We start from the raw sequence: 13228 nt of genomic DNA on the forward strand, positions 1-13228 counted from the left end.
CTACTAAAGGGAGACATGCCTGTGGCCTAAGAGGCAGCAAGAATTTTCTTAGTCTTCAATGGCAAGGCTCATACTTGAAGGTTTACTAACTTCTGAACTAGTGTAACAATATGGGAAAGGTTAATTTCTTAGCATCTGGTACAATAATTATTTATAGAAGTAGATATTTGTGAGAAGGTACTTTTAAAAAGGTTTAGTTTTAATTTTATGTGTATGAGTGTTTGCTTGAATGTGGTATATATCAAGTGTGTGCCTGTGTGCCTAGTGTTTGTAGAGGCCTGAAGAAGCCACTGTATCCCCTGGAACTAGAGTTACAGATTGTTGTACACCACCATGTGTGTGCTGGGAACAGGACATAGGTCCTCTGCAGGAGCGACCTGTGCTTTAACCACTGTGCCATCTCTCCAGCCCAAGAAGAAGCATAAAATATTTTCCTTCCCTTTTGATTGTTTCGCTCAGACTATCTTTAAATCACCCCCTTCCTCTTTCTCTGCCTCCTCCTCCTCCTCGTCCCTTGCCTTCCCAGTACTGGGATTCTAGACATGTTATCATGTCTGGCTAAAACCATGCTTTTTAAAAGCTTACTTGAGAGACAGGAGGATGGCTGAGAATTTGGGACCAGCTTGGGCTATGCAGAGACTTTAAGGTTAACCTTGGCTACAATGTAGAGCTTTCCTAATAAAATTAAAATAAAACAGGATTATATTGGGAAGATGTTGAGCCTTTTTGTTTAAAGAAGAAGGGAGAAAGATTTAGCCTACTCCCAAATGCTGAGAATAAAAACAAGAGCAGCTAGGGTTTAGCTTGGTGTGGGAAGGGGAAAGGGGTAAGGAAAAGACAAGTCTCAGTACCAAGATTTAGAAAAGTGTCCCAGAGAGGAAACGGACTTCTCATGAGGACCTCTGCTGTGTACCAGAAGAAAGATGTTAGCCCTGCCTTCCCCCTAAAAACTCAGCAAGAATGTATTTTTCCCCTTCTTTTTCTCAAGATCTGATTTTGTGGAAGATTTTTTGAGTATTAAGTTCTGCACCTGAGGTACAGAATAACAGACTGTTCATAAGATGTCAGGAGCCATAATGGGACAAGCTAATAATTAGCAGGTGATCATCCTGAAATGGCTTGCCTTGGATTATTATATAATCTGCGACAAGTGAGCCCTTATTCAGCAAGGCTGTAAGGGACTTATTTTAGGAATGATTCCTGCCACTAATTAATATTAATATGCTTTTCCTATTGTAGCAATCACTAAGCAATAGCACACCCCTTTGGAGCAGATCTCTGCAGATCCACGAAGATGCACTGTCTTCTAGTGATGCTATATAGACAAATAGATGACTTCTTAAGTCTTAATGATGATCCTATAAGAATTCCTAAAATTACATCAATGATTGTTAAGCTCTTTTATAGTGGGACTGCTATTAGGTCCCTTTTCTGATAGTCAAAACTGCAAAGAGAACTCTGCCAGTCTCCCAAGGGTCATCAGTTAATTGCTCTTAGATAGTAACCAGACTTTCTCCTACTCAGAGCACATTCCAAGTGGTTGTAAAACAATTGACCAAAGGTCACTAAAAGGGAACTTATGATTTATTATAGGTGCTGGGATAGAAGATAAAATATTGCCTGGGTTTGTCTATACAAAACTTCACTAATTTCTTAGTTATAGTTTTAAACCTTCAGTGAACCTGTGGAGCTGTGACAGGTGATGGATGTTTAGCCAGATAATTACTCCTAATGGATATGCATGTAAACATTCTCTGTTGTAAACTTCTATTTCAATTTATGACTTGATTTTTGGTGTGAACTTGTGATGATCTTTGTAACATGTGATCATGTATTCTGAAAGATTTATAAGTACTGAGGACAAAGAGATGAGAGGCAGATAAATCAAGAGATACAATGGAGAGATAGAATAGAATTTTTTACCTTTCCCCATTTAGAGTAGTATATAGAATAGAATTTTTCCCTTTTCTCAAATAGAATAGAAGTTTTCCTTTTCCCCTCTTAGGACCTTTCCACTCTTCCCCTTAGGTAGCTTTCATAGGAAACTTTTTACACTTAGTAATAAACTCTATAATAACTTCTCTAAGTGTTTGTTCTTCCTGCAACCTCAGACTAGCAGGCATAAGTTAGGGCCCAGAAGTTCCTGCTGAGATAGTACAAAGGCTATTTACTTAACCCTTTGCTGTTTTTGGGATGAGGTGATAAGTTCCAGAAACTGCACTTTCTGGCCTCAGAGGAACACAGAAGGCAGGTCAGCTACAGTAGCATAGTAATGTAGATAAGTAAACTTTTATTATACAGCAACTCCCCCCCACCCACCCACCCACCGCAATAAGGAAGGGCTGGAAGATGGGTACAGGTAACATTTCAACACACATCATTTCAAAATACGTATTTCAGAGGTTGTGCAGAAGGCTCTCTTAGTGGTTAAGCACTTGTCCCATGCTCTAAGAACAGGAGTCATAATCCCTAGAACTCACACACATGCTGCAAGTGAGTGGCAGCCTTCCTGTAATTTTAGCCTTGGAAAGCAGAGACGTGGGATCCCTGAGCAAGCTGGTTAGTGAAATCAGCTAAATCTGTGAGATCTGGGTTTGGTTGAGAGACCCTGCCTTAATGAATGAGCTAGAGGAACATCCTGGATGTTTCACCACATCAACCTGAGCCTTCACATGCATGCACACCTACATACTGTGCCTACATATGACTAAAAACCAATGCCTGCCACACACACATGGAAACGGAAATGTACACACACACACACACACACACACACACACACACACACACTTCAGAAAATAGAGCCATAAGAAGAAACTGAAGTTTCTAGAGGTCTCAGGAACACGCCCCAGCTTACCATCAAATGGCAGCCTTTCTAGCAGGTCCACATATTCTTTTTCATTCACTTTAACTCCAATTTCTTCAATAGTGTTTCTCAGGTCACCGACACTAATCTTTTCTCCTTTGAAAGGGAGAATGTTTACAGGTGAACATTTTAAGAACTTGTAACTCATTTGAAAATATTTGTTATCGAGTGTGTGTGTGTTGGGGGTTGGCACTCATGCTATGGCCATGTGGAGGTCTGAGGATAACCCTGTTTGTCGGTTCTCTCCATCAACAGTGGGTGCTGGGGACTGAACTGAAGTTACCAGGATTGCTTTTGGCATGTAGCTTCCCCCACTAGGCTAGCCTGATAATTCAATAGAAACATGGTGGGGGGGTGGGATTTGTAAGAACATGTTATTAACCAATATGATCTCTGATATGTCTTTTAAAATAATAGTTATGTGGATGCAATTTCAGCTTGGAATTAAGCTTGGAATTAAGTCTTTTCTAAAGATAAAATGGGAGGAACAGATACAAAGTGACAGAGGTCAAAAGAAGTCAAAGTGAATCTACTCTTGTTATATCAGCACAAGGCTCTCAGTGTTCGAGAGTGGCATGCAGAATGCAATCTAGTATACAAATGACACAGAATTGCCAGTAGAGATAATTCTAATGATAGTTATACTGACTTATAAAACTGATCATGCAGGAAAACATTATCTTGAGCTATCTAAAATGTTTCCAGCAGGTCCACATATTCTTTTTCATTCACTTTAACTCCAATTTCTTCAACAGTGTTTCTCAGGCCTAAAATTTAGCTATTTACGTGTAGCCAAAAATATTTATAAATAAAAAAATAAGTATCCCTAAAGAACACAGGACTTGCCATTAAGAACAAGTCTTGTTCTGGGCATGGTGGCTGACATCTTTAGCCCCAGCATGCAGAAGGCAGAGACAGTAGGATCTCTCTGTAAGTTTGAGGCTAGCCTGATCTACATAGTGAAATCCAGGACAGCTAAGGGCTACATAAAGATGCTTCCTCATTAAACAAACAGCAACAAAAAAAGAGTAAATCTTGTGGCTTATTTTGAATACATAAGTTATCAAATAAGTTTGATCTGACAAATAATTGAATAAAATGACTATGTTGTTATCAACAATATATTGGGGAAACATCTAAGATACTTATTTATAGCATTTGGAGACCTGTGTTGGAGAAACTCACCTTCGAACTCGGTCATTTTTGGCACAATACTTTTTAGATCAACCTTTCCTGTTTCTGCAGAAAAAAATATCACAGAGACAATGAGGCTCATTTTGCTCATCCCTGCTAGATTTCTGAAATCATCCAAATTTTAGTTCTAGAAGCCTACATTTTCAGATAATTAACACCAAGTAGATTAAACATGTCCCTTTCATTTTTTCTTTTACTTAGTTTTATACATTGTGGTGGCTCTTACAGGCTCATATGCTTGAATAGTTGGTCCTCAGCTGGTGGAACTGTTTGGGAAGGATTAGGAGGTGTGGTGTTGGTGGAGGAGGTGGGTGTGTTATTGTGGGGAGGTCTTGAGGTTTCAAAAGACCACTGCTATTCAACATAAAGCAGTACAACAGTTACTGAAAGATTTGAAAGAAGTTACTCTTAAAATGATCTGGGCTTGTCTTGGTGATACTCCCCAGTGGCAAAGAGGACTCAACCAGCATATGCAAAGTCCTAGGTTGGATCCCCTGAACCACAAGAACAAACAGACAAAGGGAAGAACTGCTTTAGTCTGTTGTCCTTGGTTAGAGTGATGGCTAGTGATGGAGAGTCAACTATTTTCTCACCTACCATTATTGATCTAGCTATATTTTCCATATCTTCTTCAATCAATATTGGCCAATATTTCTAATATTTTTCTATTGGAAATAATTCCCATTTTATTATTATACTTGAAATCCAAATCTTAATACCACACACAATGCCTCATGACAGTAGTATAATTATTCTCAGTATCCACAATTATACATTGCTTTAAATTCTTGTATTTCTCTCCATCCATTACTTTCCCTCATTCAGAACAGCAAATCATTCACACCAGACACAATCATTACTCTATTTGAAACATTCCCAGTAGGCAAGCTTCTCTGCAATCATATAACATTCAGTGTGTCCACAAAGGCCTCTCATTTGATTTTCTTCTTCATTCGCACCTAAGAAGGCTCTGTTGTGATCCATTCCCCTCCATCATCCACAGTGGAGGACACCCGCTAGGCTTGAACTAATAAAGACAAATGTTTCATCTGGATGCTGCTGTAAACTTTTCAAAACGTCTTTTTGATATAAAATAAATGCCATCTACAAAAGCCCAGAGGGACACATTTTAGCTTACAAAGCTTACCATCAACAGATAGACTTTCTGCAAACTCTTCAAATTCGTTCTGTGAGAGCTCCACCCCCATGTGCTCCAGAAATGAGCTCAAGTTATTCACATCAATTTTTCCTCCTTAGAAAAGACAAAGTATTAAAAAGATATCAAAGTATGGGAAAAAAATCTTGTCAGTTCAGGAGTGCTATGATTGTATCTTTATCTATGAGGACTTATTATTCAGGAAGGCCTAGTCACAGGCATAAGGAGAAAATGTTGAAAATGGATGTCATATCTCAGCCTCTGATAATATTGAACATATGAAATTCTAAATGGGTATAGATAAATTCCTAGAGAATCATAGCACTATAATCCAATACTTTATAATTAGAATATGTAATAATCTAAAAATCATTCTGGGAAAATAATTTATGATATTTATATTTAATAAAGATGAATTTATGTATGTGAACAATATTGGATTTATATGTATTTATCTGTGTTCTCATGATGCTTTGCACTCACTTTTAAGACTCTTTATACCATCCATTATTCTTTTTTTATGCACTCTTCCTGCAGCTGTAAGAAAAAGCACAACTCAGGTCAGAAAACGATAATAAGGAAGATTGCTTAAACAAACAAGCAACAAACTAGAATTCTCACAATCCTCTGACTTCAGAAAAGTCAGTTTTTAATGGTTTCGTTCCAGATTTATTTGTCATTTCTCAATAATGGAGTTGGTTTGGAGAGAGACTTTATTGTTTTAAATTTGAAAGAACCCCTGTATGGGTGTACGGGTGTTTTGGGGGCACATATGTGCACTATTTGTGTGCCTGGCCCCTGGGAAGGCCAGAAGGAGGCATTAGATCCCCTAGGACTGGAATTATAGGCAGTTGTGAGCCACCATGTAGGTGTTAGGAATTGAACCTAGGTACTCTGCAAGAAAGGAAAGTTCTCTTAACCACTGAGCCATCTCTCCAGTCCCTGGAGAGAGACTTTCATGAGGCAATTTCATTCACTCATGTACAAAAACTAACAATAATTGATTGTAAACTCTGAAATACATATATCCCATTTGATTTATTTTAAATTTCTGACTAATATCATTTATTTTTCACTCTTGATATTTTTCTTTGTACTTTCTGTCATGTTAATGCAAAGAAGAACAATACACAGGCCTTATCAGGAGAAATAAACAGCTTTGTTACCATATTGAAAAAATAAATTATTCAGATATTCTTTTGATAAAAATATTCTGGAAGTTCTAAGAAATGATTTTAAAGTCCTGATGACATGAAGTTGGGAGGGGAAAGTAGAAGGGGGCTGGGCGGTGGTGGCGCACACCTTTTATCCCAGCACTTGGGAGGCAGAGGCAGTCGGATTTCTGAGTTCGAGGCCAGCCTGGTCTACAGAGTGAGTTCCAGGACAGCTAGGACTAACCAGAGAAACCCTGTCTCGAAAAACAAAAACAAAAACAAAAACCCAACCAAACCAAAAAAAAGTAGAAGGGGGCTCAAGGGGAACTTGGAGGAGGAAGGAGTGGGACTGGAGTTGATCAAAACACATTTTATGCATGTATGAATATTAAATAAACTATTAAGAAATAAAAAAGTCCTGGTAACAATGTGACACCAGAAAAGTCTCCTAGTCAAGTACTCAAAAACCTTCTGAAGGATTTATATACATGTACATATCAATAAAATATACATATGCTTACCATCAAGTGAAAGATGTTTTACCAGATTCAAATAATCTTTATCTGTGAATTCAACTTTCATGTCTTTCAGAATATTTTCCATGTCATTAATATCCACAGACTCTCCTAGGAAAGATGTGAATGGTGACAAGAAAAGAATTTGAGAACATAAAAGCTATATGATATCTGACACTGTAAAAGTATAAAACTTGTGAACTTGAATTAAATATACAGATGACCATAAAACAAGCAATACTTGAGTGCTTTTTTTAAATATAAAATAAAATTTAAATATTTACTCCAGGAGTTTGAAGTGATCATATTTGGAGCTATAAATTATGATATTCATCAATTTCACATTAAAAGGCACACATATTACATGTCTTATATTAATTAGTTAATTATTAATAGAATGTACCAAAAATTCACTCAGTAAATGCTTGTGAGAAAATGTTTCAAAAATGGACTTGGGTTCTGTTATCCTAATAGCAAAATTAGAGAAACAAAAGAAAAAAAAAAACTCCAAGCCACCATCTCTGACAAAGACAAATTCAAAAATTTCACCCAAACGCAAACACACAAAATTTAAACTTTCATAAAAAGCTTTCTCACCATGGCAGATTGTGATCATTTAACATACAAAAACAATATATAAGTTATGTCATATTAGTAGAAGCAAGGACAAAACCCATAAGATCATTCTAACAGGTGCAGGACAATTGTTCAGTTCAATAGCTTTTCATGTTAGAACATAATACATTAGTTATGGAAGCGAGTGCTTCAGAAGGCCATTGATGGTAAATCTGCAGCCAACCTATATTATGCTTTACAGCAAGAACTGGGACTATTCCAATAGCACCATCCCTGATGCTTCTGCTAACACAGCAGTGGGAATCTTTAGCAAAAGGAACTGGACAAGAGAAAGGATGAAAAAACATATATCTACTGGAAGGAAGAAGTTAAATTGTCTTTACAGATGAAAGCATCTTACATAAAGAATATTACCCACCACTAATATGTTTAAAATATTTAACAGATAGACCCACTGAGGCTGTAAAATACTAAATTAGCCTGTGAAAATCTGTAGTGTTTCTGTGAAGTACCAATGAAAACTATCTGATAAAAGAACCAAGAAAGAAATTACATTTCTAATAGCTGTCAAAAATTCTGAGGGTAAGGGGTTGGAGAGATGGCCCAGAGGCTAACAGTGAAGATTGCTCTCCCAGAGGACCTAAGTTTGATTCCTAGTGGCTATGTCAGGTGGCTCACAACCACCTGTAACTCCAGCTCTAGGGGATCCATGCCTCGGGTCTATGTATTCATCTATACAGATATACATCATTTTAAAAAATAATAAAAATAAAATTTAAAAATATCTAGGAATAAATTTCACTAAAAGAAATAAACTGAAAAGAAAATTTATGAAAGAAACAACATACAAATAAACAGAAGGAAACCCTGCACTCATGGACTAGAATTCATGTTATTGAAATGTGGACCATTCCTTAGCTTCCTATTGAATCTCTATCTGAATTCTCGTATATGTATGCATGTGTGCACATGTGTGTGTGTGTGTACTCACCCATGAGTTCATGTGGAAGACATAGGTTGACATCAAGATGTATTCTGCAATTCTGTTTCCACCTTAATTGTCTGAGACAGGCTCTCGCAGTGAACCTGGAACTCACCATTTCAGCTAGACTGGCTGGTCAATGAACACCTTGGATCTGCTGGCCTCTGATCCCCAGCACCAGGGTTACAATCCAAACTCAGCAAGCATTTTGCCCACTGACCCATATTCCCAGACTCTTCCTATCAAAATTCTAGTGATGTCCCCACCCTGCCACAAAATTAGAAAAAACAAAGTAGAATTCATGTGACAGTTTGATTGTGTCTTGCAAAAGCTCATACATTAGAAATATAATCCCCCAATTCTTATGTTAGTGGTATTTATAGATGAAGCTTTTGGGAAAATTAGATGAGATCATGTGTGAGATTTTATAGAGACCCAGACCATGTTACTGTGCAAACGAGGAAGGTGAATTCATAGACAGTATCTCTAAGCATCTTTTATTATATAGTTGGCATGTTACAATAATACTCTTGGACTTTTTTATGTATCAAATATAAAGAAGATTATGATAAGCAGAAAAGAATCATTCTAGATTCTTACAAGTCCAGAGTTTATTTTGGCCACACCAGTGGCATTTATTGCCCTCAGGGACTCCAGCACCATCCTTCATTCTTTGGTTGTTTCTTGAAGTATTTATACTGGGGTCTTACTAATGTCTATGTCAAGACTATTGTTAGCTGTAAAATAAACAGGAATGGATCAGAGAAGTGAGTGCTTGTCCTGACAGTGATCCCAGCATAATGATGTGGGTCGGGGCTGGACCCCTCCCAAACAAATGTTCATGATATGTAAATGTCTACATTCTATAAATAGTGGCTGGTAGAAGGGATTCTTAAATATAATTGATGTCATTCACAGGAATTATTAAACTCAAGATCATAAAAATTTTGTGTCACTTTGACTATTATGTAATATAATCACTGCCCTACTGAATACAATAAAGCAGTTAAAATAGCAGAGAGATTGCTTTTTCTTTTGGCTAATGAGGTGTGACTTTGCATACATAAAAGAAAAATTAGGACTGAGTGTTCTTAGAAACTGCTTTGGGAGCTTATTCCCTGGGTAGCCTCAGAAGGCAGCTATCATCCTTGCAGCCATCTTGAGCCATATACCCTGACAAGAGATTTGATTACATTAGCCTACAACAGCTGAGCACACTCTGATAACATCTTGCTTTAGATACCCAGGATCTTCCCTTGGGTGTGTGAGTCTTAAAGCTGTGATTTAGAGCCAAGACTTAAGGGCGTGACTTAGAGATCAGATTTAGAGACAAGGCCTAAGGGCATGACTTAAAGGCGTGACTTAGAGGTGTGGCTTAGAAGTGAGACATATAAAAGGCAAGAGGCAGACAGAAGAGTTCAGTACAACTTGGAACTAGGAATTAGGTTAGAGAGTACAACTTGGAGTACAACTTGGAGTAGGAATTAGGCATTGAGGAAGAAGACACTTGGACTAGAGAACTGGGAAGAAGAATTATTAGTTATTAGGAACTCGGCACTTGGAGGAAGAACAGAGAATTAGGCATTAGACATTAGGCACTTAGCACTTGGAAGAAGTAACTTGGAACTTGGAGGCACTAGGGACTAGGAACTCAAGACTTGGGACTTGGAGAGAAGAAGAGAGACTGAAGAATAAACGGGATTGAATCACACTCTATCTGGTCTCCATTCTTCAAGTCCGTCCTCACTCTCTCTCTTGCTGAACCCTGACCCGCAGACTGGAGCAGCTTGGGGCAGTGCAGGCTCTAACAGTTTAGTCCCCAAGGCTTTTGGCAGTGCAGGTCCCAACATTGACAGACCGGTCCGAGACATTTTGGCTCCCAAGTGTGAGGCAGCTCGGGCCGCAACAATTCCCCCTCAAGCATTTTATAGATTACGAGGCACTGAATCCCATTCATGGGAGTAGACCCTTGTGACCTACACAGGTTCCAATTCCTATTACCATAGGCCTGGGGGTTAGGGTTTCAACATGAGTTTTAGGAGATAAAAAGCTTCACTATAGTAAAAGGGGTGCATGGACAGTACCTCTGACTTAAGATCCAAGCCCCTCGGAACAAGTTCAAATCTTCAAGAAGCAGAAATCTTTTACTTAAGATCAGAACAAGAAAATGCAGTGTTTTGCACATCTTCATATACTTTCACTTTTAATCTTTTTGTCACAGCTTTTTTTGTTGGTTTATACTATTATTCACTTTCAACTTAGAGGTATAATCTTCTGTACTAATACCCATCTAGGCCCCAAATAATTTTATAATTCAGATTTTTACTAGTAAACCAAATTGAAGAATTACTAGCTACATTTTGTATGTAACATCAATAATGACAAATATTTGTTTCTTTACAAAAAATCCAGTGGGGACAGAAATCTTTCTGGGGTGCATGCTTGTAACCCCAGTACTTGGGTTGGGTGAGGCAGCTGGATCAGGAGTTCAAGAGGAGTCTTGGCTATGTAGCAAGTTCAAGGCCAGCTACTACTCTTGTAAACCCCTCCCAAACAAATGTTCATGATATGTAAATGTTTACATTATATAAATAGTGGCTGGTGGAAGGGATTCTTAAGTATAATTGATGTCATTTACAGGAATTATTAAATTCAAGATCATAAAAATTTTGTGTCACTTTGACCATTATGTAATATAATCACTGCCCTACTGAACACAATAAAGCAGTTAAAATAGCAGAGAGATTGCTTTTTCTTTTGGCTAATGAGGTGAGACTTTGTATACATAAAAGAAAAAAATCAGCTTGTTTATAGCAAACTTAAGGCATTATTTGACCTAATCTATTTGAACTAATCTTTCAGGCCTGATAGAATAATGGGCCTGGATTCCAGCACCTTCCAGGTCTTTTGCATAACCGTTTTTGCTTTCTTTGTCTCATAACTATTTGAATTCTGCTCTTGAGAGTCTTGAATTCTTGTACAGAGCCATTATCACACCAGAAAACACATTCATCAGTTGATTTAAAGACAGAACAGGATAAAAATATCCTGATTGACTCTGAGGCACTCGCTGCTCCAAGGAGAACCAGCAATAGTGGCATAGATATGGTCAACCCTGATAGTGTCTTCTGTGCTTCGGTTGAAGAGGGACCAAAAGGTAAGGACTCAAAAATCCTCATACTATTAAGAAAAGTGTCTTGTCGTTGCTACAGTACACCACCAAATGTATCCAAATTATGAAAAACAAAACACATCCAGCATCTTTCATGGCTAGATAAACAACACATGAGGACAGAATAAGCATCAGATCTAGAAATACAGAACTGTCTCTTACTAGAACAAAGTTTACTTCTATATAAGGGAACATATTTGCAAATCACCCAATGCTCATACAGTTGCCCAGAAACTGTAATGTTGTTGTTGATCCACACCAAAAATTACATCTGTAGACAGTACCTTAGTCATTGTTTAAAATTGGAAATATCTGAAATTTTGGCATGTGTTTGTTGCAAAGGCAGAGGTGATGCAAAGAACGTAGATGAAAATGTTTAACAAAACACTAAAATTAACAAGAAAATGAAGATACAGCAAAAAAAATATTGGCAAACAGTATAAAAAATTAAGTAAATTCCTACTTACCTAAAATACTTGTTAGTTTTTCCATTACATTATTTACTTTCACCTTCCCATCAGCTGTAAGACAGGAAAAATTCAGATATTGATAAAGCCAAACTCAGAAAAAGGCAAGAATATTCAGCACTTAAACTATGAATTGCCAGGAGCCATCAAAGAGAAGCTAAAAACTAGCAGTTGATCTTCCTGAGTTGGTTCCTCCATGGACTTTAAAGTTAACGACAGATTTGCTTCTTTAGGCAAGGCCGAGGGGATTACATCTGAGGAAAGATTCCTGATATTAATATGTTTTTCCTTTTATTATTAAGTATATATAACATTCACTAAGTATTAGCCCACCCTTTTGAGCAGATTTCTGTAGAACAACAAAGATGTACTGTCTTGAAGTGATAAAAAATAGATGATTTCTTAATTGTTAATGATTCTATAAGAATTTCTAAAATTATATTAGTAATTATTAAGATTTTTTATAATAGGACTGCTATTAAGTCCTTTCTGATGTCAAAACTGCAATGTGAATTCTGTCAGTCTTCAACTGTCATGAATTAATTGCTTTTGAGATAGCAAGCAGGCATCTACAATTTAGAACACATTCTAAGAGGTTGTAAAACAATTAAAAAGGGACCGAACAATTTATGATAAGTGCAAGGACTGAAGATAAGTTATTGGCTTTTTTTTTTTTTAAATGTGGATTCTGGGGATTGAAATTAGAACCTCATTCTTTTGTGGCAAGTAAGTAATGACTGAACTATCTATCTATTCCCCATTATTTTCAAGTTTACTATGAATCTTATATTTAGATTACTGCTGACTGCATGTCGAACTCTCACAGCTAGTAAGTTACTGCCCCTGCCCGCGGGGGATTTGACGGGACCCTAGGGAAGGGGGCAAAAGAATGAAGGGACAAGAGACACAAAGGAGAAGAGCAAGTCTAGGGTTCTTGATCAAGCTCTCCAACTTTAATTTCAGGAGGCAGGTTATAAAGACACAGCAAAACAGGAAGTTTAGGCAAGGGTCATTGCTTAGGGCTATCCCACTATTGAATCCTCATTGTCTAAGACCATCCTACTGCCATATCCTTATTACCCAAGACCATCCCATTGTCGTAACCATCTCCCAGGAAATACCAGGCATTCTTTAAGTTCCTGGGAC

The 13228-nt window shown here is 37.5% G+C and overlaps 1 protein-coding gene across 1 annotated transcript in view; it reads right to left on the reverse strand.

Moving 5' to 3' along the window:
- Efcab3 (EF-hand calcium binding domain 3) overlaps window positions 1–13228 on the reverse strand; it is a 428239-nt gene that overhangs the window by 110492 nt on the left and 304519 nt on the right. Inside the window, 6 exon segments of the mRNA XM_076935627.1 lie at window positions 2858–2962; window positions 4052–4105; window positions 5208–5312; window positions 5700–5753; window positions 6892–6996; window positions 12083–12136. Of these exon segments, the coding sequence (XP_076791742.1) occupies window positions 2858–2962; window positions 4052–4105; window positions 5208–5312; window positions 5700–5753; window positions 6892–6996; window positions 12083–12136 (477 nt within the window).

The sequence above is a fragment of the Arvicanthis niloticus genome, chromosome 6 (genome assembly GCF_011762505.2).
Source record: "Arvicanthis niloticus isolate mArvNil1 chromosome 6, mArvNil1.pat.X, whole genome shotgun sequence".
Taxonomy (NCBI): Eukaryota; Metazoa; Chordata; class Mammalia; order Rodentia; family Muridae; genus Arvicanthis; species Arvicanthis niloticus.